The 24759-nt window shown below is 41.7% G+C and overlaps 3 protein-coding genes across 5 annotated transcripts in view; 2 read left to right on the forward strand and 1 right to left on the reverse strand.

The window, feature by feature from the left end:
- CCDC175 (coiled-coil domain containing 175) overlaps nucleotides 1–9164 on the forward strand; it is a 43684-nt gene extending 34520 nt beyond the window's left edge. For all 3 annotated transcript variants that reach the window (XM_089522798.1, XM_089522797.1, XM_089522796.1), the window contains exons 15-20: nucleotides 939–1018; nucleotides 3269–3421; nucleotides 4515–4617; nucleotides 7139–7182; nucleotides 7526–7691; nucleotides 9078–9164. In XM_089522798.1, coding sequence (XP_089378924.1) covers nucleotides 939–1018; nucleotides 3269–3421; nucleotides 4515–4617; nucleotides 7139–7182; nucleotides 7526–7687 — 542 coding nt within the window. In that variant the 3' untranslated portion in view covers nucleotides 7688–7691; nucleotides 9078–9164. The remainder of the gene's footprint in view (nucleotides 1–938; nucleotides 1019–3268; nucleotides 3422–4514; nucleotides 4618–7138; nucleotides 7183–7525; nucleotides 7692–9077) is intronic.
- Nucleotides 9105–16077, reverse strand: LOC149315234 (JNK1/MAPK8-associated membrane protein-like). The gene is made up of 8 exons (XM_089522799.1): nucleotides 15463–16077; nucleotides 14330–14421; nucleotides 14017–14171; nucleotides 12408–12614; nucleotides 11583–11764; nucleotides 10842–10918; nucleotides 9515–9754; nucleotides 9105–9431 (listed from the first exon to the last, which is right to left on the reverse strand). Exons 1-7 carry the CDS (start codon nucleotides 15482–15484, stop codon nucleotides 9536–9538), a joined length of 954 nt encoding a protein of 317 aa, XP_089378925.1. The 5' UTR covers nucleotides 15485–16077; the 3' UTR covers nucleotides 9105–9431; nucleotides 9515–9535.
- On the forward strand, nucleotides 16072–24670 carry LOC149315235 (trans-3-hydroxy-L-proline dehydratase-like). Its single transcript, XM_089522801.1, has 5 exons — nucleotides 16072–16693; nucleotides 19108–19277; nucleotides 19757–19879; nucleotides 21120–21257; nucleotides 22210–24670. Exons 1-5 carry the CDS (start codon nucleotides 16147–16149, stop codon nucleotides 22333–22335), a joined length of 1104 nt encoding a protein of 367 aa, XP_089378927.1. The 5' UTR covers nucleotides 16072–16146; the 3' UTR covers nucleotides 22336–24670.
- Nucleotides 24671–24759: the final 89 nt, after the last annotated feature.

Here is a 24759-nt window from a genome sequence, read left to right on the forward strand (position 1 = left end):
ACTCCTCTAGGAATCCTAGAGTTGAAAAACCACCACATGCCACCAAAATTCAGAATACTGGAATCTAGTTGGGTATTCTCCAATATGGCATGGTTCACAAAGGGCTTTTTCACCACTATAGCCCTATTACACTACAGTTTTATCACCTATCCTAGCTTTTAATCAATTTTCAGGATCAAGTGAAAATGCTGCTTTTAACTTTGGAAGTCCTAATTACTAGGGATAAGGTTATTTAAAGAATCACTTCGCATATATATCTATCCATAGTTTAAGATCTTTGGAGGAGGCCTAGTCCAGGTAACCTTGCCAAATGAAGCAAATTGTATAACCATAATAAAGAGGCCATTTTTTTTTTTACTCATGACATGCCAATTATGGAATGCTCTCCATGGTGCCAGGTCAATTTAAAATATTCCAATGTATTCCTGTAACATTATTGAAGTTATGATTTGTGATGTGTCTGATGCTGCTATGACTTTGACAGGGTTGGTTGGATTCAGAATCTCCTTTTTGCTGTTTGCTGCATTTCTTTTATCCTCTGTTGCTGGTCTTTACGTATTTTATTATTCTTTTTTATTGCCTGAGGACTGCCTGAGAACCTTTTTAGTAAGCAGCAAGCATATATTCACTAAAGAGGACCTCCACTGGCCTGATGATTTGGATTAGTTGGTTTTTAATATGTAGTTTTTAATCTTATACTGTTTAATCTCGTTTTAAGGGGGGCATTATATATATATGGATGCATTTTAACTTGTTGTACACCGCTTTGATTGCCTGGCAAAAAATGGGATAGAAATTTTAAAAATTATTTATTTATTTATTATGATCAGTTCACTCAGTTTATTCTAATAACTCCTGCTAATTGTAGCTTGTGTTAACTTAACCACAACAGTGACATTGAGCCTTCAAAATAAGTTTCTCCTCCTCTTTTTAAAAAGAACTACAAGACGAAGAACGCATGCTAAACAAGTCCATAGAGCGGTCCCTGAAGGAGATCAGCAAACTCAAAAGACAAAAGGTAATATTCACTGCTTTTGGCATCATACATTCCTGTCAGTTATTTCTGTGATTTCTGTGACTGCTATTCCTTTATCCAGATATATTAGGACAAAAGTGGGCTAGTGTGCAGGGACAATACCATTCTTCCCTTTGTGCCACCACAGTGAGCTGAAGCGCTGCTCTCAGTATAACTGGGAATGACATGACATAACTTTTTTGGCCAAAAATGTCCTGAGATTTCAAGGGCTTTTGGGAAACAGTGGGAACTGGAGATCTGTAATCATCCCTTTTTATGGCCATTTGGGTGTAGGTGTGGGTTTTATTTAGGGCCAAAAAATTAACCAGCCAAGTATTTTTTTGTTTGTTTTTTTTTTTAAAGGAGAGGTATCAGAGAACACAGATGGGTACAAAATGGCACCTGGAAGCTGCATGTGATCTGCAGGTTGCACTTTCCCCACTTCTACTTTAGGTAGTAAATTTATCCAGGATTTTTTTAAAAAAAAGTAAGGACCATTTCTTTAAGCCTGTATAGTGGAGCAGAGAACGGCACCATTAAGGTTATTTGGCAGACCAAATGAGAGTGGCCGCACTGTTTCAGATAGAAAACAGCCACACTTCTACTACTTTAGTGATGTTATGTAGAAATGCCTTAGTTAATGTAGAGCTTGCTTAGTGACTTTATTAGACCACAGCTCTCAGAGTTCCCAGCCTGCAGGGCCTCTGCCATGCTGCCTGGGGGATTCTGGAAATTACAATACAAAAAAGTAACTTTTCCCCAAGTCCTGAGCTAACGACTGATCAGGAAACCAAACACAGGAAAATGGATGTAAGATTACTTCTCTTGTACTAATGCCCTACTTGCTTTTGAAGCATAAACTGAGAAGGAGCATTCAGTTTCATGAAAAATATTTGCAGACTATACACTCAGCAAACTGCATAACCAAATTCTAGGAAGCACTAACAGTTCAGACAAGTTTGTTCACCATTCAACCATTTTTATTCCTCCACAGTGTGATGACTGGCTTGTAAATGTGTGAACTGTTCTGAAGAAAAAGTCTTATTTGAGTTGGCACTGGGTGGTAAAGAAAGTGCAATTGCCATGCGATTATTCATTTTGCAAGTAATTGGTGCTTACAGCTCCAGAATTATAGAATGTGTGATTCCAAAGGTTTTTTGTTTGTTTGTTTGTTTGTTTGTTTTAGTTCTCATGCATGTGATGGATGCAAAGAACTATGGAAATACAGAATTGGTTTCTGGTGCTATCTTTCTTTTCAAGCAGGTGTTTTGGCCCTCCAATGGCTTTATTTGTGATTAATTTTATTTTGTTGTAGGGGTCTACTACTTCATGATAAGGATTGCTAATTGTAGATTTTCCCATCCCTGAGAGATGTCAGGAAAAACCAATCGTTTTTCTCACAGTGTCAAGACACTCAGGAACTCCCTCTCCCACCCAAGATAGGAAACCATGCAACTTTCTGAAGAAAGCTACACAGCTTTCCAAAAGCAGCATAATCTTTTGGAAAGCTGTGCAGCTTTCTCACAAAAGCTATGGAGCTTTTTAAAAAGTCCGAGGGAGAAAACACACAAAAAAAAGAATGTTGCAAAAATTTTAAAGCTTTTACTCCCTTACAGGGACGTAGCCAAGGGGGGGGGGGTTCTTGGGGTCCGGACCCCCCCCTTCCATTAGAAAAATGAATGGTGTGTGCTGCTGCGCTGCCGCGCCCAAGCCCCTTTATAATGGTGGCACTTAGTCTGGATCCCCCCCTTCCTAAAATCCTGGCTATGTCCCTGTCCCTTAATAGACAGCTTTTTTTATTTCATCTTCATCATCTTTATTATTCTCATAGACCAGCACAATTAAAAGACAGCAGGAAGCACAAAACAGATGAATGAAGCTTCAAAAGCTATGAAGATTATCAATGGGGGATGAATTGTCCTTGTCTCATCCTTTTCCAGTTCTCATAGTGAAATCGCGAGATTTTCATACATCACACTTATCCCTCCATTATCCTGTCCAGAAAGCATAATTGACCATGATTATGCAAAAGACTTTCATGGGGAAGTCACATGAATGGGTAGTTGCTGGAGCATTCCTGGATTTTCATGGGTTAAGTCCTGGATAAGCTTGATGTCGTCTGAAAATCTTCAGTGTGATTGTGTGACTTTGCCAGGAGTATACCTTTTTCTTCCCCCAATTTCCTCCCGTCTGATAATCTCCTTAGATTGTAAGTGCCTCATAAATAATAAATCAACAAATATTTGCTTACAGTTTCAGGCAAAGAATGAATTAAAGAAGAACAGGGAGATAGCGTTTCACATACTAAAACAGTTCACATACACTCTAAAGTATGTTGAGAGAGACAATTATGAGATGGACAGACAGCTCTACATTTTGGATGCAGAAAATGCCAGATTAAGAGCCGTGAGTACTTTATCATATCAAAGCCTGTATTGTTAGAAATGGAAGTTACACAGTAGTACAGAACAAAACTTTAATTACACTGGGCCTGAACAGAGAGGCCAAAATAAAGTTCCTTTGGGTCACTTTGCAGGTATGCTATTGAAATGACACACACATTTTAAAAGGCCAGAAGCTGCACCAAAGCTGTTCTCCAGTCCTTAGTTCTGGAGCGTGGTTTTAGTGTGGCTTCGGGCCTCTTAGGAAGCATGCAATGTTTAAACAGCATACTTCCAAAAGTGACCCGAAGCAGCTTTATTTTGCTCTGTCTGTTTGGGCCCATTGTTTTGTATTTTATTATAGACTTTGATTATTTCAGATATAACAGTTTTACATCCAATTAGGCATTATTGGCAAAATTGACCATATGGTGCTTTCTCAAACAACTATGGGGCATGTTGGACCTTGCAAGAAAGCCATTCCTCTTGTAGGAGAACCAGTGTGGTATCATGGCTTGAGCATTAGTTTCTGGGAAACAAGGGTTGAAATCCCCACTCAGCCACAGAAACCCACTGAGTGACCTTGGGTAAGTCACATTCTCTCAACCTTAGAGAAAGGCAATGGCAAACTTGTTCTAAATAAATCCTACCAAGTTTAGTGGGCCCATGTTACTCACTGGTGTATTGATCCAGGACCCCCCATGGATACCAAAATCCGTGGATGAACATGTCTCATTAAATATAATGGTGTAATAAAATTGGTGTCCCTTATATAGAAATGGCAAAAGCAAGGTTTGTTGTTGTTATGTGCCTTCAAGTTCTTTTCAGCTTATGGTGACCCTAAGGTTACCTTATCATGGGGTTTTCTTGGTAAGTTTCTTCAATGGCTTGCCATTGCCTTTCTGAGGCTGATAGCATGTGACTTGCCCAAGGTCACCTAATGGGTTTCATGGTCGAGCAGGGAATCGAACCCTGGCCTTCAGAGTCACCGCAAATTATGAATTTGCAGGGAAAGGCTGTCTTGTTTTTGTTTTTAAATTCTGTATTTAGGCACTTTTGTAATTACTAATAATAGTATGTCAGCTCTGATCTGGATGTATGTGTTTTCTCCCTTGCAGGGCATTGCATATCTCAAAGAGGATATTGCCACGATAGACAAAGAGATAAAAATCTATCAGTCAGAGAGACAGAACATCCATAAAGACAGAAGACACCTCTATCGTGAGTGTTTTTATAGATGCAGGACTACAAGATTATACCCATGTTGAAAATGAATAAAGTGATCTTCAACAATAAGGACAGAGCAATATGGGCAGATGCTTGGTTTCCTTGCAGGGCCTTTAAGTGCCACTTCTTTTCCCGCCCCCACTTTGTTTTTATTCTGCTCTCAAAATTATTCTCACTAAACTATGACCCCAATGCAGAAGTGAGCCAAGATATACGCAGTGCACGTCCATCCAACTGTAGGCACAAAATCACATTAACATTGAGAGATCACATTCTTCACCCTCTTTTTTCATTTTTTAAAAAATATCTGGGGTCCCCTATGGCTGTTAGATTAGCAGCAGAAAGGACAACTGCAAAGAGAAATACTAAAAGTGTGTGCATATATACATATATACACATTTGTACATGATGCATAAATGATAAGAAACTGAAAACAATCTTATATACAGTATTAGATTAACATACTCTATGGTATGTGCAATATATAAGGCAGTTAATATTAGTATCGTTTTGGCTTCCAAATGCCATCCCTGAACTCTGCTACCTAATTCATAGTCTTTGCAGTGCCAGATGAAGTCTTAGGCTTTTGACTTCACCTGACAAAATGGATATATGGATGCATGTGTGTGGTGTTATGTGCCTTCAAATGATCTTTGACTTCTAGTAACCCATTCATAGAGTTTTCTTAGCCAGATTTATTAGCTTGCCTTTCTCTCGGGATGAGAGGGTGCCATTTGTTCATGGGCACCCAGTGAGTTTCTATGGCTGAGTGGGGATTTTAAAACTTGGTTTCCTGAAGTCCTAGTCCAGCACTCAAAGCCACTATAGCACACTTGGTTTACAGGTGGATAATTGCATTTTTATGCAGATAGTAATTACATTTTTAAAACAATTGTTTGGATATTTAGATCATATGCCACTCTGGATGGTACAGAATGTGATGGTATAGAACTTTTAAAAAATAAAATAAGATGCTTCTTATTTTGAAAGATGATATCTGTGCCAAAAGAGAGTGTTTATATTGCAAGAAGTCCTGTGAGATATATAGCACTCCATAGTAGTGATGAGTGCCCTCCAACTAAAGCACTGCCATGGGAGTAGACATTTTTCCTAATAGGAATTAAGTGATGACAGTTCAATTAATTACATGGAAGAAACTAAAGGGTGTGACTCAGGAACAGGATTGAGGTGGAAGTTAAATTGTCCTTCTTGATGCTGTGTGTGTGTGTGTGTGTGTGTGTGTGTGTGTGTGTGTGTTTCATAGATTTGGCTGTCCCAACTATAGTAAATCCAATGAATTAATTGCTGAATGACAATCATCATGTATTCCACTGACTGCATAGCTCTGTTGTAGTTGGGAGTAGGAGTGGATTTAGGCCACAGAGTTCTGCTTCTGTTTAACAATGAAATATTTTTTTGTACTGCTGCAGTTGTGAGTGTCCTGTATTTTTGTAAAATGTTTTATTTGGCCTTTCATTGTTGCTGCTGTGTGTCTTCAATTTATTGATTTTAGTAGTCTCAAAATTGGCTACCTCTATAGATAGCAGAAAGGAGCAGCTAAAGGCAACCTAAAATGCATCGGTTTAGAGCAGAGGTGGGCAAAGGGCCAGTCTTGTGCCCCCTCAGCTTTGTGCCCCCAGCTGCAGTTGTGACTTATATATTTTTAAAAATGTTTTATTTAGTCTTTTGTTTTTGTTGCTATGTGCCTTCAAGTCATATAGAGTCATATATCTATAGAAGAGATTTCCACCACATTTGGACCAGCCTTACCCCTGGGCCCCTGAGAGGTCAATAATAAGTTTTGCAAGATTTTTCAAAGCAAGATACAGTGGACCCTTGTTATATGCTGGGGTTTGGTTCCAAGATCCAGCGTGGATAACAAAATCCATGGATGCTCATGTCCCATTAAATATAATGACGTAGAAAAATGGTGTCTCTTATAAAAATGGAAAATCAAGGTTTGATATTTGAAATTTATACTTTTTTTTGAACATTTTCAAACCATGGATTCTTGAATCAGTGTATAAAAAATTTGTGTATAAGAAGAGCCAACTGTGTGTGTGTGTGTGTGTGTGTGTGTGTGTGTGTCTGTGCGTGTATTTGCCCCAAAGTGCACACGTAGGGGCATGGAGTGCATTTCCACCACATTTTATGCCTCACGAGAGGTCCTTTTTTGAAACATGACTTATGCCCCTCTTTCTTGTTGTTAACAAGTAGACTTTCCTAGGCCTAAATTGGTCCATGAAGGCCCCAAAGCATGGAGAAAATGCCCTTCCATATGTCCTAGGGCATACTGGGGGGAACCTTAATTTTTTTTTATTTTTATTTTTATTTTATTTTTTTGCAGAAACAAATGTAGTGGAAAGAATCAGCTCACTAATGTCTTGATTATGTGTGTGTATGTAATGCACACCTCCAGCCTACCCCAGTTGACACCCCTGATTTAGATCATTTTAGAATTTCATGTAATTTTGATAGGTATTTTCAGACACTAAACTTTCTGAATTTCTTTTAGACCTTTTCATCAAGAAATGGATAAAAGATGAGCGTCTTCATAAGGTATGTTTGGATTTGGGAATCTTCAAACCCCTCAGAACATAACTGACCAGGAACCTCTCCTGCGCTCCTACTCATTAACAGCAGCATTCCCCACTTAATTGGAACAGAGGGTTCTCTTTAAATATCCTAAGATATTTAATATTATGTCATCTGATTATTTATCTTATGATTTGATATTGTATACAGAATGAGGCATCATTGTCCCCCTGTACAGCACTTACAAAACAACATTATGAAATGTTTGCTAGCATTAGCAGGATGTGCAACTACAGGGAAGGGTAACTCAGGCTGTATTTCAGCAAGAGAGAATTTAATTTATTGATCAGAATCCATCCAATTGCAGATGTTTTCTAAATATCAACATGACATCTTGAAAATTCTGGGAGAATATATCAAAATAAATAAAAGACGCAATGACAAGCTTGACTACATACATGGTGCGCTGCAGCTAAAATATGACAAAATGGAGAGTCTTTTAGAAAGCAAATCCAACAAAGAAACCTGAAAAGGTAATTTTTGTTTTATTATGTAGCATTATGTAGCTTAATAACGGTTGTGTTGTTCCTGCTGCTGTTGTTACCTTCAAGTCATTTCTTACTGATAATCCTATCACAAGGTTTTCTTGGCAGAATTTGTTTAGAGGTGATTTGCCCTTGTCTTCTTCTGAGGTTGAAAGAGTGTGACTCGCTTAAGGTCACCCAAGGGGTTTCCATGGCCAAGCGAGGATGTGAATCATGGTCTCCCAGGGTTCTAGTTCTATACTCAAACTGTTACACCATGCTGACATGATGCTGCACTGATTTAATTCACACATTTGGCAGTTGAAACAGCAATACTATAATGTGAAATAAGTCTTAGGTAGCCATAGCATATTGTGCATGAGAAAGAGATATTGAATTGTACCAACAGGAAGGAGGGAGCACACACTGGCAGGACTCAAGTTTTTAATAGGCCAAGACATGTGCCAGTATGTTTCTTTCCACTCTTATAAAAGAGCTTGCTGTATCTTACCCAAAAATACTTGAAAGAAATAATCTGATATAACAGGCAAACAAGACCTACTTCTTATTTCCTTTGCTTCCCTTTTTTTTTTATCCCATCTTCCCTGTACTGGCTCAGGGTAATCACCAACATATATAAGGTCAGTCAGAAAAACAAATACCAGGTGATTCAAAAAGTATGGTACAAAAAATTAAAGTTGGTCTTAGTCAGTTTTGCACTATTCTTTTAAAATCATCCTCAGTATACATCCGAGACATTTATACAAGGATTGCAGATTTCAAGTATACTTACTAGGGAAGTAAATTCCCTTGTAGAGACAGCATATATAGTGGTTTGGGTATTAAGATTAGGACCCTGGTGACCAGGATTCGAATCCTCACTCACCCATGGAAACCTATTAGGTTACACGCTCTCAGCCTCAAATGAAGGCAATGGCAAACCTCCTCTGAACAAATCTAGCCAAGAAAACCCTGTGATAGATTCATTTTAGGGTCACCATACGGTGGAGCCAACTTGAAGGCAACAAATTACCTTGACACAGGATTTTAATTTTAAAAATATATTTCATATGTGTATTTCAAGAGATGCTGTAACAGAACTCTTTCTGTATATATGAACCCTATAAAATGGGAAAATCTCACTCAGTTCTTAGGCAAACTAACAACAAATCCTGTGTGAAGAACAATGACAAAGATGTTTAATGAGAGGGAGTAAAATCCCATTGTCATATCAAATCGTTGGGTGCTTGAAAAGCCATGGTTTTCAGAAAAATGTGGGTGACATCAACAGAAAATATGGTATTGATGCCCTTAGGCTACTATTCATGAAACTGCTTATACACATAGAAATGTTTTACTCTAAGTGGTTGTGTTTATTCTTCTGTACTTCCTTAGAAATGACAAGACTGCATAGTCCATGACTGAAGTCAGAATACTGAAATTTTATTCTACTACACATCCTCATTCAAAGATATGATAAAATACTGCATTGTGAAATAAATTATGTTGTATTTCCAAGTGCACTGTACAAAATGTTTCATTTTTCACATATGATGGACAAATATACGTACACAAAACAAGGCTTGATCCTTGACCATTCATGTTAACAGAGGCTTTGGGGTCCTATGGCCGATAAAACAGTCTTAAGACATTTCATGCAGCGAGTGTCCATAAGCTGCTTAGAAGGCCAGACTCTTGCCTTGTATACAATGTGGGAGTAAAATTTTGTCCCAAGAAGAAAAGCTTTACCTGAAAGATAAGCCACAGACAACTTCCTATAATAAGAAACAGATGCATCCAAGAAGCTTTACACACCTAACTCTGCTACTTACCCAGATTGGCATCCGTTATGGTTAACGTCCATTTGCTCCCTCAGAGAGTATCCGGGATGGTTCAGTGTATTTTGCAGTAAGCAAGTAAAAGAGAGCAGGGGCAGGTACCAGAGCCAACAGAGGCAAGTCTTGGTAGATGTTGTTTAGTTTGGAAATGGAGATGATTCCATAGGCATGCAGCAGCCAATGGCTAAAGAGAACAATAAGCCTTTTCTTCCTGACGAGGAGATCTTTGAAAGTCTTGAAAATAAAAAGAAAAGATGTTTCCATCAGTTTTTACATTTGTTTGTCTTGAAACTTTCAAAGCTAAAGTTAATGCATGGCTTGTAAAAAGGAACAGAAAGAATGTTTTTAAAGCATCTCCTGTCTCTTCCTTGAAGAAAAGACTGGGAATAGTTATTACACATTTTCTCCATGGCATGGTTAGAATCCCTTCTCTATTTGTGATTCTGAAGAAGAGAGGGCACTGTCAGCATTAGTGTTTAGAACCATAAGAAAAACAAGAGAGACTCTATGAAAGGATTGGTTCACTATTCTCTCAGAGCTAAAAAGCCTCTACTCAATATCAACCTGTCCTCAGTAGCAGCTATTCTTGCAAGGAAGCCATTAACTGTTGTTTGGGATAATGCCTTTGCCTAGGTAAGCAAAGTGACAAAGCTGAAAATGCAGTTTTAACAATAGGAGGGAAAAGGTTCATTTGGAATAATTATTGTTGCTTCTTCTCCCATCTTTCACAAACTTTCTCTGTACAGTCATACCTCCATTTTTGCAAGCTTGGAGTCTGCGTCCCTTGCCCATTTGCAGGCAGCAAATGGAGGGGGACAAAATGGGGCGCATGCCGCAGGTACCCATGGGTGCGCGCCGCCATTCAAGCCAATGGGGCTTGAATATTGGCAATTTTCTGGTTTTGTGGAGTGGTGGTGGTCTGGAATGGATCCCCCACGAAAATGGAGGGGCGACTGTGTAGGGTAATACGTCAGTCCTCAGTTTTCCTAATACCTCAGCTTTTTTAGAGTTCCCCTTATAGAATGGAAAGAATGTGCAAATGTACCCAAAGACCTTTCTTAACAAGAACACTATTTGGTTAACAGGCTTAATCCCTCATAGAATTTCAAGGAATTTTGAAAGCAAATTATTATTCATGGCATAGACTGCTCTTGAAAATTGAGAGGGAGGCTGTTTGTTGTACAGCTCATAGATTTCTGACCACATATTTATGGTTCATGGTTAGATTTTCTGACCACACAATTTAGGTTTTCTGTTATGTCCGTTTTTTCCTTTAAAAACAAGGTTAATACAGATTTAAAAGAAGCAGTGTCTTACTTACTTCTACTTCAGAGGCAGACAGATACACAACCAGGGTAACAAGAGATGCAACAATGATGATATAAGGGAATGCATAATCTGAAAGTCAAGAGTTTTATATGTTTTCAGCAGATAGGCAGAAACTATAAATACATGTTTTGCAGTATATTCGTCTGCCTATTTGTTCAGGAGTATTCCCTGGTATCTTTGCACATGCCTTCAGCCACCATTTAGTTTCATTGTAGTAACAGGAATACAGTAGTAGTAGTAGAGCACTCACAAAGCTAAATGGTTCTTAGGCAACTCTTCACCCACAAGATATTCTGATACAGCTTCTAGCCTTTATTTTAAGTCAATCCCATGAAAAGATGTCCTAGTGCCTTCACTCTTCTGCCCACAATATTTAAAATACATTCTCTTTTGAAAGACAAAAATATGACTTTGTTTAATTTTTTAAATCCTGAATGCTGTACGAATCTTGAATCTCCTAGTAAGTGTTCCAGGCTCCTGGTCCAACACCCTGTCAGTATGCCTGGCTTTCAATGACCAACATACAGGTTTAAGTTTGCCTGCTTTCTCAATGTCTTTGCTTAAGTTTCATTTCACCAGTTCACCTACTTTCCCCCCAGATATTATTTTAGTCTTCTGAAATATTTTTAAGCTACATATTTGGATGCATCCCTCCACCCAACATTGTAAATGACCCCCCCCCCCCCCCGCAGCATGCTTTAGCTTTTCTGCAAGGTGGATGATGACAACTTACACAGCAAGCCACCTCCAACTGCTTGGAGCAACGTTAAGACTGGGAAAAAGTAAAGGGCGGCATAAATGCTCTTAAACCGATCTGACTTCCCCAGGCCACAAGCAATCTTCTTTACCAGAAGTGGACGGAGTAGCATCATGAGCACCAAACAGAAGGCATAATATATAAACACAATGGTATAGCTGAAAGAGAGAATTATTGGTATTACTGGCACTGTAAAAGGACAACTTGTTGCTGGCACAATTCCCTTATGCCTTACTCTGCTGGGGTTTCTCCCCTCACACTCTGCATGGTCATATCCATTGTGTGGCATTTGTTTAGCCTCTGGGTCAACAGCCAAGAATGTAGCATGAAATGCATGTTACTTACTACTTATAGAGCCCTGGTGGCGCAGTGGTTAAATGCCTGTACTGCAGCCACTCACTCACAAACCATAAGGCTGTGAGTTCAATACCAGCAAAAGGGTTCAAGCTCGACTCCTTCCGAGGAGGTTGCTAAAATGAGTACCCAGATTGTTGGGGGCAATTAGCTTGCACTTTGTAAACCGCTTAGGGAGTGCTTAAGCGCACTGATAAGCGATATAGAAATGTACTTGCTATTGCTATTGCTACTACTTGTAAATAAATTCTATTCACACTTGCTAGAGAATAAATTCCATCAAACACAATACAGTTCACTTCTGAATAGGCACAAAAGGGATGTAACACAGGAACAAAAAGCACAAAAACGGTTTCTAAACTACCATTAATAGATATTTTATAAAATGGTTCTAAGTTTGCACCACAGTACAAAAGATATACATGAGTGAGAGTGAATTATACTCACAGGGGATAGACTGCTTCATGGGTACAGTGAATAGTGGTAACATAATCAGGACTTGGATTATAAAGCATGGTGTACCAGTCAGAAAGCATCACCACCTTGCATGATCGGATCTGTAGGGAGCCCATGGGGTCACTCACAAGCAAAGTAACAATTGCTGCCACACTGCATTCAATTAAAGCAGTGATGTGCTGGAAGAGAGCACTGGAGCTGGAGAGAAGGAAAACAAGTTCTCAAAAGCAATATTGAGCACAAGAAAACGGACTGCTGATCAAGACTACCCTCTGTGACCCTGGAGAACATTGCAGGATCATTAAGGTAACATTTTCCCTGGAATGAAGCAGCTTGGGTTGAACCATGTACACCAACCTTTGTCAATCTGATGTCCTCCAGATGTTTTCAGCACGTCTTGAGATTTATACAGGCTAAGTCTCCCTTCACCAGAAGTGCTTGGGATTTTGGATTTTTTTTTAATTTTGGACTATGGGAACATACATAATTAGATATCTTGGAGATAAGACCCAGTTCTAAATATGAAATTCATTTGTTTCGTATACATCTTATACACACAGCCTGAAAGTAATTTTATGCACAAATATTTTTAATAATTTTGTGCATGAAACAAAGTTTGTGTACCATGAACCATCAGAAAGCAAAGTTGTCACTATTGGACTAGTTCAGATTTTGGAATTCCAGGTAAGAGAGGCTTAATCTATAGTCCATAATAGCTGGCAGACACCAAGTTGAGGAAGGCTGGTGTATGTCTTCTCTGTACGATGAGAGTGCCTTCTCAGTGGCTGCTCCTGGATTGTGGAATTCCTTCCTGCGGGAGGTTTGGTTGGCCCCTGCTTTCCCTTCCCTTCTTGACAGACCTTTTTATTCAGGCAAGCCTTTGTCTGAAAACCAAAGGCTGCATCTGTACTGCTGAAATAATCCAGCTTGACGCCACTTTAACTGCCAAGGCTCAATGGAGCCCTGGTGGCGCAGTGGTTAAATGCCTGTACTGCAGCCATTAACTCAAAACCACAAGGTTGCGAGTTCAAGACCAGCAAAAGGGCCCAAGCTCGACTCAGGCTTGCATCCTTCCGAGGTCGCTAAAATGAGTACCCAGACTGTTGGGGGCAAATTAGCTTTCTTGCTAATTAGCTTTCTTGCTGTTCACCGCTATGATCCTTGGAATAGCGGTATATAAATAAAAAACAAAAAAAATGCTGTGGAATTCTGGGAAGGGTAGTTTGTTATGGCACTAGAGCTCTGCTGTTAATTCAGTGTCAAACCGGATTATTTCTGTAGTGCAGTTGCAGCACTAGTGACAGCAAATGTTTTTGTGGTGCTAATCGCAATGAGTGTTTTTATGTTATTTTAATCTTGTTTTTAACTGAACTGTTATTTCATTCTTTCTAAACTTTTGTATGAATAGCGTTTAGTTGTATCTTGCTTTTTAAATGCTGCGTGTCGCTTTAGGTCCTGCATAAGGAGAAAGGCAGGATACAAGCTGAACAAGTGTATAGTTGAGTATATATAGGTAACTGAGTTCCCCTTACGTTCAGTTTAAGAGAAAATGTCATTCAGCTTATTTGAAGAGAGGGGTCTGTGTTAAAGAAACGCTTACCTCTTTTTCCCTGAATACCATTCAATGAAGAACCAATGCAAGATCAGGGGAAGCATGGCCATGAAGCCAAGATAGAGCCAGTCGTAGCGCTCTGGGGATCCTGTGCATTCCCGGCAGATTTTGCGGGCGTCTGTCCTTTGCCCTCGCGGACACACCTGCAGAGCACAGCCAAGTTATAGGGGCAAGGCATTTCTACAGCATTTGATGAGGAGCATGAGGTATTTAAGCCATTTAGGAGAGGCGGAAGATATTGCTGTTCCTCCTCCGTCTGTTTCCAGTGGCAGTTTCCCCACAAGAGCCTTCCTCTACTCACCCCACAGTCGCCGTGAACCTCGGTCCCATTTATAATCCCCACTATTCTTCCACAGTAAAGTCCAAGGCAGTCTGGCTGGATGTCCACAGCGTCTATAAATAGGGAAAGGCCGGAATAAAACAAAACAAGGGGTCATTTCTTGCGACGTAACAGAGCTCCCCTTCACAAACTCCCACTGAGCCACTTCACAGCTGCATGGAGCTGACTCTGGGCTCCCCAAGGCTATGCCTTCTTCTGCCGCCAGATCTCCCTGAGAAGGCTGGACTTTAGACGCTGCAGAAGCTTTGTGCAGAGTTTTGTATGGCGTTTTTAATGTATTTTGAATGTCAATGTGTCCTGTCTCTAATATTGCCAGAGAGGCTGGAGTGTCAGGCTGCGACTCTGAAGACCAGGGTTCAATTCCATGACACCGAGGGTGACCTCCGGCAAGTCACACTCTCTCAGCCTCAAGGAAGGCAAACCTCCTCTGAAATCATCATCATCATCATCATCATCATCATCATCATCATCATCATCATCATTTCTTGCCCTTTTGGAGGGTAAAGGGATGGAAACCTGGGAGCCTTAGTGCTGCAACAAAGCACCCTCCCAGACTCCCATGGCATTGAGCCAGGGCACTTGAAGCGGCGTCAGGCTGGAATAACCCCGCATTGTGGAGATAGATACAAGGTGGCAACCTTTCTCCTCTTGCTGTTCATAATAATACCAACACTACCTGAAATCTTATGACATTTTTATTTGTGCTTTAACCCGGACTTTGCTGCTTTTCTCCAACGTTTTCATCGCGGGGGACTTCCCTCTTTGAACGGCTAATTTTTAAATTCTACCTTGTTCTATTGTTTATTTGTGCTGCAATCCGCCTTGATTCCTTCGGGAAAAGGCGGAATGTAAACTATTGCTGTTGTTTCCTTCCATCCCGCCTTTCTCCCGATGCAGGGACTCCAGGCGGCGAACAACAAGGAGAGAGCAATACAAATAAGAAAACCAACACAGAATATTAAAACGCGTGAGCAGAGAGCAGAAGAACAGAAGAAAGGGTAACACACTAAACAGACAATTAGACATGTCTATATATATATATATATATATACACATATAGACTGCAGCCCGGGAAGGGCGCCATGCCAGCTCACCCATCCTCCCGCTCCAGTCCATATTCGCCTCACAAACTGGGCCCAAGAATAATAACACCCGGGGTCTTGACAACCTAAAGAGAGAACGACCAATCAGAGCTCGACTTGAGCTGTCCCCTGTCAAACGTCACTTCCGCCTCACAGGCCTTAGTGTTGTTCATTGGATGGTTGTCAAGTAGCCCCGCCCCCTAAGGAGCGTGGTAGACCATCGGGGAATTTGTCAAATGTCACTTTCCCCCTCAGAATCCTTAGTCTTGGTGATTGGCTGGTTCTCTGTTTTTATAGCTCCGCCCCCTAAGGGGCGTGGAAACCCGTCAATGTGTTGACGATTGGCGCGCCCTGGTTTCGGTAGGGCGGGTGGAGGAGGAGGATGTCCGCAAACGCAACAGCCAATCCTGTCCGCAAGACTTCATCCTCTCAGCCAATCACCGTCGCGAGACAGCCCCTTTATCCCACCCCGGGCCAACGACAGATATTGCCCAATCGCCGTCTCCGATGCATCGGTGGGCGGGGCCAGGGAGAAAAAACCGTTGAGGATGTTCTCGAGCGCAGCGACCAATCCTGTCCACAGACCTTAATCCCTTCGGCCAATCACGGTCAGGGGGCCGCCCCTTTACCCCGCCCCACTTCAGATATGGACCAATCGCGTCGCTGGGCGGGCAGACTATCGGGTCGAGGAGCGCGATGGCGGCGGCGGCGCGAGGCGAGGGCTGGCTGCCCCCGCGGTCCCCCGGCGCCCCGGTGCTCCGCGCTGTGGAGATGCACGCCGGCGGGGAGCCCCTGCGGGTGGTGCCTCCGGAGGCCGTGGCGGCGCTGGCCCCGTCCTTGTGCTCCTCGTCGCCGGAGCTGACGCTCCTGTCGCGGCGCCGCCTGCTGCTCTCCTCCCCGGAGCTGGACGCCTTCAGGCGGCTGCTGATGCACGAGCCGCGCGGGCACCGCGACATGTACGGGGCGCTGCTGGTGCCGAGCGAGCTCCCCGGCGGCGCCGCGGTGGGCGCCCTCTTCGTCCACAACGCAGGCGCCAGCGCCATGTGCGGACACGGCGCCCTCTGCCTGGCGCGCTTCGCCCTCGACTACGGCCTCTGCCCCGCGCCGCCCGCCCCCTCCGAGGCCGCCGCCCTCACCCTCCACTGCCCCTGCGGCCCCGTCGCCGCCTTCGCCGCCTGGGACGGGCAGCGCAGCCGCAGCAGCGCCCGCTTCCACAGCGTCCCCGCCTTCGCCGCCGCCCTGGGTGGGTAGGAGAGAGCGCGGTCTGGAAGGCCTTTGGCCGCCAGAGGAGCCCCTTCCCGAGCTCTTCCGCCGGGGAGTCTCACTGGGAGACCCTAGAAGCCTCGGCCCTCCTGGGAAGCCCAGAGTCCGGGGTCCTCCGGCATCCCTTCAGAGCCCAGTCTCTGGGCCTCAGGGGGAGACTGCTGGCTGTAGCCCAGTCGCAGCAGAGGCAGCCACGCCTTCGCTCTCCTCTTCTGCCGCTGGAGCTGCTTCCTGTCAGTCGTGGTCCTTCCGGGTGTTTGAAATAAAGCTCCGCATGGCTTCTCTCCTCCCAGATCCATCAAGATCGCGGGAGCCTTTAAGAAACCTGTTTTAGGCACAGTTGTGTTATTATGATGCGCTCAAGACGCTGATTCTGGATTGAGATGTAAGCCTTTTAGTAAGCAAAGCTCTTCTGTTTTTCCTGGGAAGCTAAGGGCACAAATAAGTCACTCTGGAGCCAGATGGAGGGATGGCTGACGCCTCTCAGATCTAGAACCGATACCTGTTCTTAAATTGATCCTTCCCCCAAAGCTCTGGATGAGGCTCACAAGAAAATCAAAGGAGCAGCAGTCGGTTGGTGGATTGTGAAGAAGTGTAATGACACCACATGAGTGTCCTGATGTGCATCAGCCTCTGTGCCTATTGGTACTTTCTGGCTGGTGTCCCTGCGCATTGGCCCTAAAGCGCATCACTCACTTCACTGGCTCCTGTGCATAGTAGTACATAGCTATGGAGGTGCCCAGAGTCCATTTAGGATTATACTAAGTCTCCAACAGAATAGTGACCAATAATACAGCCGTAGGAGTTCTCTTTCCCACATAATCTGTATTTCGAGGGCTTCTAGATATTGGACTGCATCGCTTCAGGTTTTGTCAAGAGCACCAGTGGCCAGGGGTAATGGGAGCGGAGGTCCAGCATCTAGAAGACACCATATTCCCCACCTCTGAAGTAGTTCATTATAGCTCACTTTCTCCTGCTAAGAAAAGCCTATGGGGCACCATTAGAGGCAATTTGAAGGCACCCAACATCAACCTGAGAATCAGTCCCAGCAGCGTTGAAGAGGGTTATGACTCAGGCTCCCCATCCCTGCCTCAGAGGACTGATAATGTCTGACTAATACGACTAACTTCTTTTTCTGCTATTCTGCAGGCTGTAAATGTCTGTCTCCAAAGGCACACGCTCTCTACTACTGCTCTGCTTCTCATGAGTCTCCTGAGCTGTACGTTTTGTTTTTAAATGCATGTAGATTCCTGTGTTTGATAACTTGCTTTTGCTGCCATGTGGGTGTGATTCCTGTCATCACTTGAAGAAGAAGCTTTAATTCACTGTAAACGTTTGGGGCTGTATCAGGAATATAGTATCCTGCATTGGAAGCACTGTCTCTAATAATGAACTAGCGTCAACAGGCATTCTTTCATTCATTATTCAATGTATATCTTGCCTTTCTCCTGCCAAGGGATACAAGCCAGATTTCAAAATTTAGCTATAACAAACTATTACAAAGGTTTTAATAACAGTTAAACATCAGTACTGTTCAAAGTACATAGTTGAAAACAGTTTTCAACACTTTTCAGGTTTGGAGCCAGAGCGGGAGAACCGAGAGCCAAGAAGCAGGATTGGGGCCCCAGGGTTTCCAGGCATAGCAAAAAACAGACGGAAAAACAGCTTTTAAAATTTAAGGAGACACACAACTCCATCCCCATATTCAGTATTATCTTTAAAACTTAGGGGTTCATCCCTGAACAGAAGCTCAGATGAGGATCCAGTGCAGAGTTTTGTTGCAAGTTCCACTTGTTTTGTATAGACATCAAGACTAATAGTGCATTAGCATGTTTCCTGATACTCCTCATGCATTTCTATCTCCCCAACCAAATCTTCAGCTGATAAGCCAATAACTACTGAACTGTTTGGCAAAGCATTCTTAAGCCAATGCTTAAGTTCAGAATCACCACCACTTCCAGTAGTACAGTATGATATTTTTGTAGTTCTTGTGTGTTGCAAATCTTTACCTGGTGTTAATTTGATATTACTGTTATCATAACACATGTACAGTCAGCCGTGTATATCTATGGATTTTTTTTATCCATGGATTCAAGCATCCATGATTTAAGAACAGTTTTAAAATGTATAAATCCCAAAACAGGAAACCTTCATTTTGCCATTTTATACAAGGGACACCATTGTATTTAGTGTGACTTGAGCATCCACGGATTTTGTTATCCACAGGAGGTCCTGGAACCAAACCTTAGTGGATACCAAGGGCCATTACGTAAGGTATATACAAGCATTGCTGTTGCAGGGAGCAGAGGTCAGAGCAAGGGAAAAAAGACATGAGAATAAACTACAGTGGAAATGTATTTAGTAACTTGGTCTCCCTGCACCTTCCCTTCTCAGATTTATCCATTGATGTTCCTGGATATGGAAAAGTAGTTGTTGATGTTGGATATGGTGGTGCTTTCTATGCTTTTCTCAGTGCTGAGCAGCTGGGACTGGATGTTTGTTCTTCAAAGATTCGGGATCTGGTTGATGCAGCATCTGCAGTGACTGAAGCAGTAAAGGCTCAGGTACAGTTCATTCTCTCCATATTGTACTATGGGGCCTCTGCACGGGAAGGATCCTGATCACAGTCATGACTGGAGACATCTTTGTGTCAGAGAAGCCCATGAAGTTGACTTTGCCCTCATTTTTGAAAGGTTGTCATCCAGATCTTTCAGTGGTTGAATGGCTGTCATCTAGATAAATTTTTTTAAATTGGCAAGGCGGAGGGAGATGCACATACAACTGTCATTACTTTTAGAATGGTATCCAAAAAGGGCTTGTTTGAAATAAATGATTGGGAGGTATATAGTTGGCAGGTGTAAATACCTGAGAGCTTGCTAAAAAAAACACAAATGTTCCTCTAGAGCTAGAGGCCCTCAGCTTTACTTTGCCATGTAATTGTATAGGCTTAAAGGGGGGTGGGGGGGTGCATAAATGACACAACTAAGTTATGTTGCTTTTTTCTGGTTATATTTTATTAAAAAATTGAAAATGTTCTTTCTAGTTCAAAGTACACCACCCTTTAATTGAAGATGTGGCTTTCATTTATGGGACTATACTGACAGATGGAAAAGATGCATTTAGTGATGAACCAACAAGCAACATATGTGTGTTTGCAGATGCACAGGTAGGACATTATGTGCAGAAGTGCCCCCCCATCCCTTTGTCACAGGACCTCCCAAATGGTATGTGCAGAAATGATGTCCCAAGGAATGACAAAGAATTATTATTCTTGTAGAACTAAGAGGAGTGATATGGCTGTCCAGATGATATTGATTTGTAAATCCCAGCAGCTGTGAGCTAATGTGAGAAATGCCAGGAGGCGCAGCTCAACAACAGCTTGCACCTGTTAATGACTTTCACAGATGCAAATCCAACTCGTACCTGTGTCAGTTTTTCTGGTCATTGTAGAAGTTGGAATTCTCTGCAAACCTTGTAAAGTGACTAAACTCAACCCCCAAACCTGCCTTTTAGCTATTGCATCCCCTCCAGAATGCCAGTTTAGTAGCTGGGAGAGAGCAGAGGGGAGGCAGAGAAGTATCCAGCTATGATCCTGCACTTGGACACACAGCACTGATATCCTCCGGAGGACCCCTGGTAGCTGGAGGCTTCATGATTTCCACCCAGTTCATGAGGCCTACATTCCTAACACCACACAACAAATCACATCTTTCAATTGCCAAATTATATTCTTAATCTGGACATTTGATGGTAGGATTATTATGGGGTTGGGCACAAGGACCTACAAATTTCTCTCAATTTTCTGCAGAGAAGAGAGTTGCATAATCTGCCCATTCAGGTGATTAAATATTTATTAGAAGCCCTTCTGTATGTTCCCCCATTGTATTAAGTGACCTATAATGGTGTGGTTTTTTTTCACGGTTGTTTCATGTGTTATTTGTCTGAGCAGCCTGAAGCCACATAGTCTTCCTCTTCTTTCTCTGCATATGAGGGGAGGAAATTAGAGGTACAATTTTCTGGTTTCTGACAAAACAGTTTGCCATTTCTTTGGAACTGGATGAAAAGAGCTAACCCCAAGTGTTTGTCCCAGCTAGATAAAGTAGATCTTGAAGTGCCAACTGAACCATTAATCTCTCTTCCCTTGCAGTGGAGAAGGAGAAGAGGGCATTTGCAAGCAGGAATAGCAAATCTGCTCCTGCTCAAAGTAATAGGCCACTATTTCCCATTGTGTCTGAATTCAAACATATTACAATGGTTTGTTCACCAAAGCATGTGCAGGCTGGGGTGGCTTCCCAGCATGTATGTTTGCTGAATGTGGATAGCGCCGATAATACAATTAATTCACATTTGTCATATAACTGAATTATGGTATTCAAAAATATGGCGATTCATATCTTTCTAACTAGGTTGACCGAAGCCCAACTGGGTCAGGAGTGACAGCTCGTATTGCCTTACAGTACCATAAAGGACTAATTCAGCTGAACCAGATCAGGACCTTCAGAAGCAGTTCAACTGGCTCATTGTTTACTGGGAAAGCAATAAAGGCAAGCTCCAAATTACTGTGGGATTTAGAGATATTGGAGTCATTTAGTAAGAAAAATGTCTAATGTTAAAACTGTTATTACGGTGAGATGTAGTGTTTTCCAGTATCATCCTACATGTAAACAGGATCACTTCAGTTATTGATCAAGTAGTCCAGGAAGCCAGAAAAATACATTTTCTTAATGGCATCATAGTGTTAATTTGAACAAAGGATTAAAAAGGCTCTTTCTAATACAAATAAGGTACCTTTTGCTTAAAGACATTCGGTCTTCTGTATCCACAGATTGTTTGTCTACGGATTCAAGCATCCATGGCTTGAAAATATTCCAAAAAGTATATATAAAGAAAACTTGATTTTACCATTTTATGTAATGGACACCATTTTACTATCTGTTGTATTTAATGGCACTCGAGCATCCATGAATGTTGGTATCCATGGACGGTCCTGGAACCAAACCCCACCAGATACCAAGGGCCCACTGTATTTAGTGTGTGTGGTTGACACTATTGTATGAGTGGAAGGCACCTATTCATGAGATCTTCTCTGTATAGACTGAATAATCCCTCCAGAAGGCAGAGAGAGGGAGAGGGCGGGACTACAGAATCTTGTGAAGTGTTCCTTGGGTCTTTGACTCAATATTGGGCAGACAGCTTTATGCTGCACTTGGAATAAGTTTTGGGTGTTAATAATTTCCCCTCCTGCTGCAGCCTGGAACAAACACACAGTAGAATGAACACAAACATTTTGTAAAGGCTTTTTTTTTTTTGGGGGGGGGGGGTCACAGGAGAAAGTGAGGAGAGGAAGGAGTGAACTTTTGCCTGAGTTTGTACAAAATTGAATTTCACCTAATCAGTTCCCTTCTCTTAGTTTTTAAACTTGGCTTTCAATCTGGACAAGTTTATGCTGTAAAACAGTAGGTTCTATATTTTACCAAGTTATTTTCTTTTGAACAGGAAACTAAGTGTGGCGACCACAATGCTGTTGTAGTAGAAGTGGCTGGAGAGTCCTTTTACACTGGAACATCTACCTTCACTTTTGAAGAGGAGGACCCCTTGAAATATGGTTTCCTACTAAAGTAATTGCTACTATTGTGCATTTGTCTCTGCCTCAAAAGGACAGAGTTGTTAAAAAATAACATCCTCTGCCTTTTATTGGTAACATCCGCTATATTTTACAGGTAATGTTATGTTTGTTATCTTTTTTGAGTCAGTCTTTATTCTTTAGGGAAGCATAGTCAGGTAAAATCACACTTTTGCTGTTCTACTAAAGAAAGGGAGTGATGGCAAATACAGTGCCTAATGAATAAAAGAATAAAATAAAATTTAAAAAAAAACTAACTTTTTTTGCAGTACCAAAAGCAAATGGGACATATTGCCCAGTATTACATCTGAAGTATCTAAACAAATATGTGAAATACCTCTGATTCAAAATGGAGGCTGCGAATAATAAGAGAAAGCTTGAGGAAAAGCAGTCTAATGGTTTCCATAGACCTCAAGGAGGCTTATTTGCATGTGCCAATGCAGCAAGACAGCAGAAAATACCTAAGATTTGCTTATCAGAACATCTGTTACCAATTCATGATACTGCCATTTGGTTTATCCTCGGCACCAAGAATCTTCACAAAAGTGCTGGTGCCACTTATAGCATATTTAAGAAAACCAGGTGCTCACATATCCATACCTAGACGATATTCTATTATCAGCAGAATCAAGCGCACAATTACAAAGAGACACTCAGCAATACAAACACTAGAAAGGTACAGATTCCAAATAAATTACAAAAAAAGCCAATTAACAGTGGTGATGAGAATCACTCACTTAGGAGCAGAAATAGATACAAGATGGAACAAAGCTTGTCAGATGAAAGAAAAATGAAAATAACCAACCACAGCAGCACTAATACAAGCAAAGACAGGAGACATACTGTAATATGGTTAGCAAAAATTATGGGACTGTTGATATCAACAATACATTTAGTAACAGGGTTATTACCACAGCAGAGTACGCCAGTAATTTCTAAATCCTTATGAAAATATCAAGAAAGACATCTCATAATACAGATATGTTAGGAAAATCTTTGTGATGGGTGATGTCTCTTGCCCGCGAGGCCCCGAACTGTTACCAACTGGATCAGATGCAGTCTGCTCTGGATCTCAGGATCAAAGCAAACTCCAGCTCAGGAAAAGCTTTCTGGAACAATGCCTAGTGAAACAGCTGCTTAATGAAACAGACTTCACTCAATGAGGGTTTATTTGTCTTAGTTACTATTTACAAAACTAATAACTACAAGTACTGTATATCACATCCTTCTCTTCCAAAGTCCATACTCAACAACGTCTTGAACAGTCCTTTGTTCTCTCATCAGGAACACATTTCCCACAATGTAGTCCAGCCTCTTTCCCAAATAGGGAACCAATCACAGTACAAACAACAAATATATCATGTTTACAGTTTGTCTCAGCCATTTGTCCTTGAAAATCTTGTTTTCAAGCCTAGATTTCCTAGCCTTCAACAGGAACCATTTTTTACTTTAGCAAAACCATTGGCACATCTGAACATTTTCAGTACAAATAGAAATATACATTAACATACAGTAAAGAAAGAAATGAGCTAGTGACTCAAAGAAAACAATTTGAACAAGGGAGTACTGCTGATAAAGCCTGAATAAGTCTAAATAACAACAGATACCAGCCTGTTGGAGTGGGGTGCCCATTGCAATCAATTCTCAACACAAAGAACATGGCATCCATCAGATACAAAGAAACGCATAATTTTTCTAGAACTGAAGCAGCACTGAGATCAGCACTGCTAAGGTTTCGAAAACAGGCTCAAATCAAACATGTTATGATAACAGACAATATAACAGTATGAGCCTGCATCAACAATCATACTAATGGCAGAAGCGAAGAAACCAGGATGGATGACTAAGGAACTTTCAACTGAGCTGAGTTTGAAACGGAACATGTATAAGAAATGGAAAAAGGGGGAAATCACAAAAAAGGAATTCAAAGAAATAGCAGGCATGTGTAGGGGTAAAGTCAGAAAAGCTAAAGCGCAGAATGAACTCAGGCTTGCTAGAGAGGTTAAGAACAATAAAAAGGGCTTTTTTGGATATGTCCGCAGCAAAAGGAAGAAGAAGGAAACGGTAGGGCCACTGCGTGGAGAAGATGGCAAAATGCTAACAGGAGATAGAGAAAAGGCAGAATTACTCAACACCTTCTTTGCCTCAGTCTTCTCAGAAAAGGCAAAGGGTGCTCAACCTGAGGATAATGGAGCAGAGGACAGAATAGGGGAATTTCAGCACAGAATAAGTAAAGAGATAGTAGAGGAACACCTTGTTAATCTAAATGAATTTAAGTCTCCGGGACCAGATGAACTCCATCCAAGGGTATTAAAAGAACTGGCAAAAGTAATATCGGAGCCATTGGCAATCATATTTGAAAACTCCTGGAGAACAGGAGAGATCCCAGCAGACTGGAGGAGGGCAAACGTTGTCCCCATCTT

The sequence above is a fragment of the Sceloporus occidentalis genome, unplaced genomic scaffold (assembly GCF_023333645.1).
Source record: "Sceloporus occidentalis isolate IW3139 unplaced genomic scaffold, rSceOcc1.0.p SCAF_4, whole genome shotgun sequence".
NCBI lineage: Eukaryota > Metazoa > Chordata > Lepidosauria > Squamata > Phrynosomatidae > Sceloporus > Sceloporus occidentalis.

What these genes read in the sequence shown, in the direction of transcription:
- LOC149315234 (XM_089522799.1), bottom strand. Translation starts at nt 15,484, where the DNA reads ATGGACTGGAGCGGGAGGATGG. An exon ending in AGGTTCACGGCGACTGTGGG is followed by an intron (nt 14,172 to 14,329) that starts GTGAGTAGAGGA and finishes TGTGCTCTGCAG; the next exon opens with GTGTGTCCGCGAGGGCAAAG. An exon ending in TGTCTGCCTCTGAAGTAGAA is followed by an intron (nt 9,755 to 10,841) that starts GTAAGTAAGACA and finishes TTTATTTTCAAG; the next exon opens with ACTTTCAAAGATCTCCTCGT.
- LOC149315235 (XM_089522801.1), top strand. Translation starts at nt 16,147, where the DNA reads ATGGCGGCGGCGGCGCGAGGCGAGGGCTGGCTGCCCCCGCGGTCCCCC. An exon ending in CTGAAGCAGTAAAGGCTCAG is followed by an intron (nt 19,278 to 19,756) that starts GTACAGTTCATT and finishes TGTTCTTTCTAG; the next exon opens with TTCAAAGTACACCACCCTTT. An exon ending in GTGTGTTTGCAGATGCACAG is followed by an intron (nt 19,880 to 21,119) that starts GTAGGACATTAT and finishes CTTTCTAACTAG; the next exon opens with GTTGACCGAAGCCCAACTGG.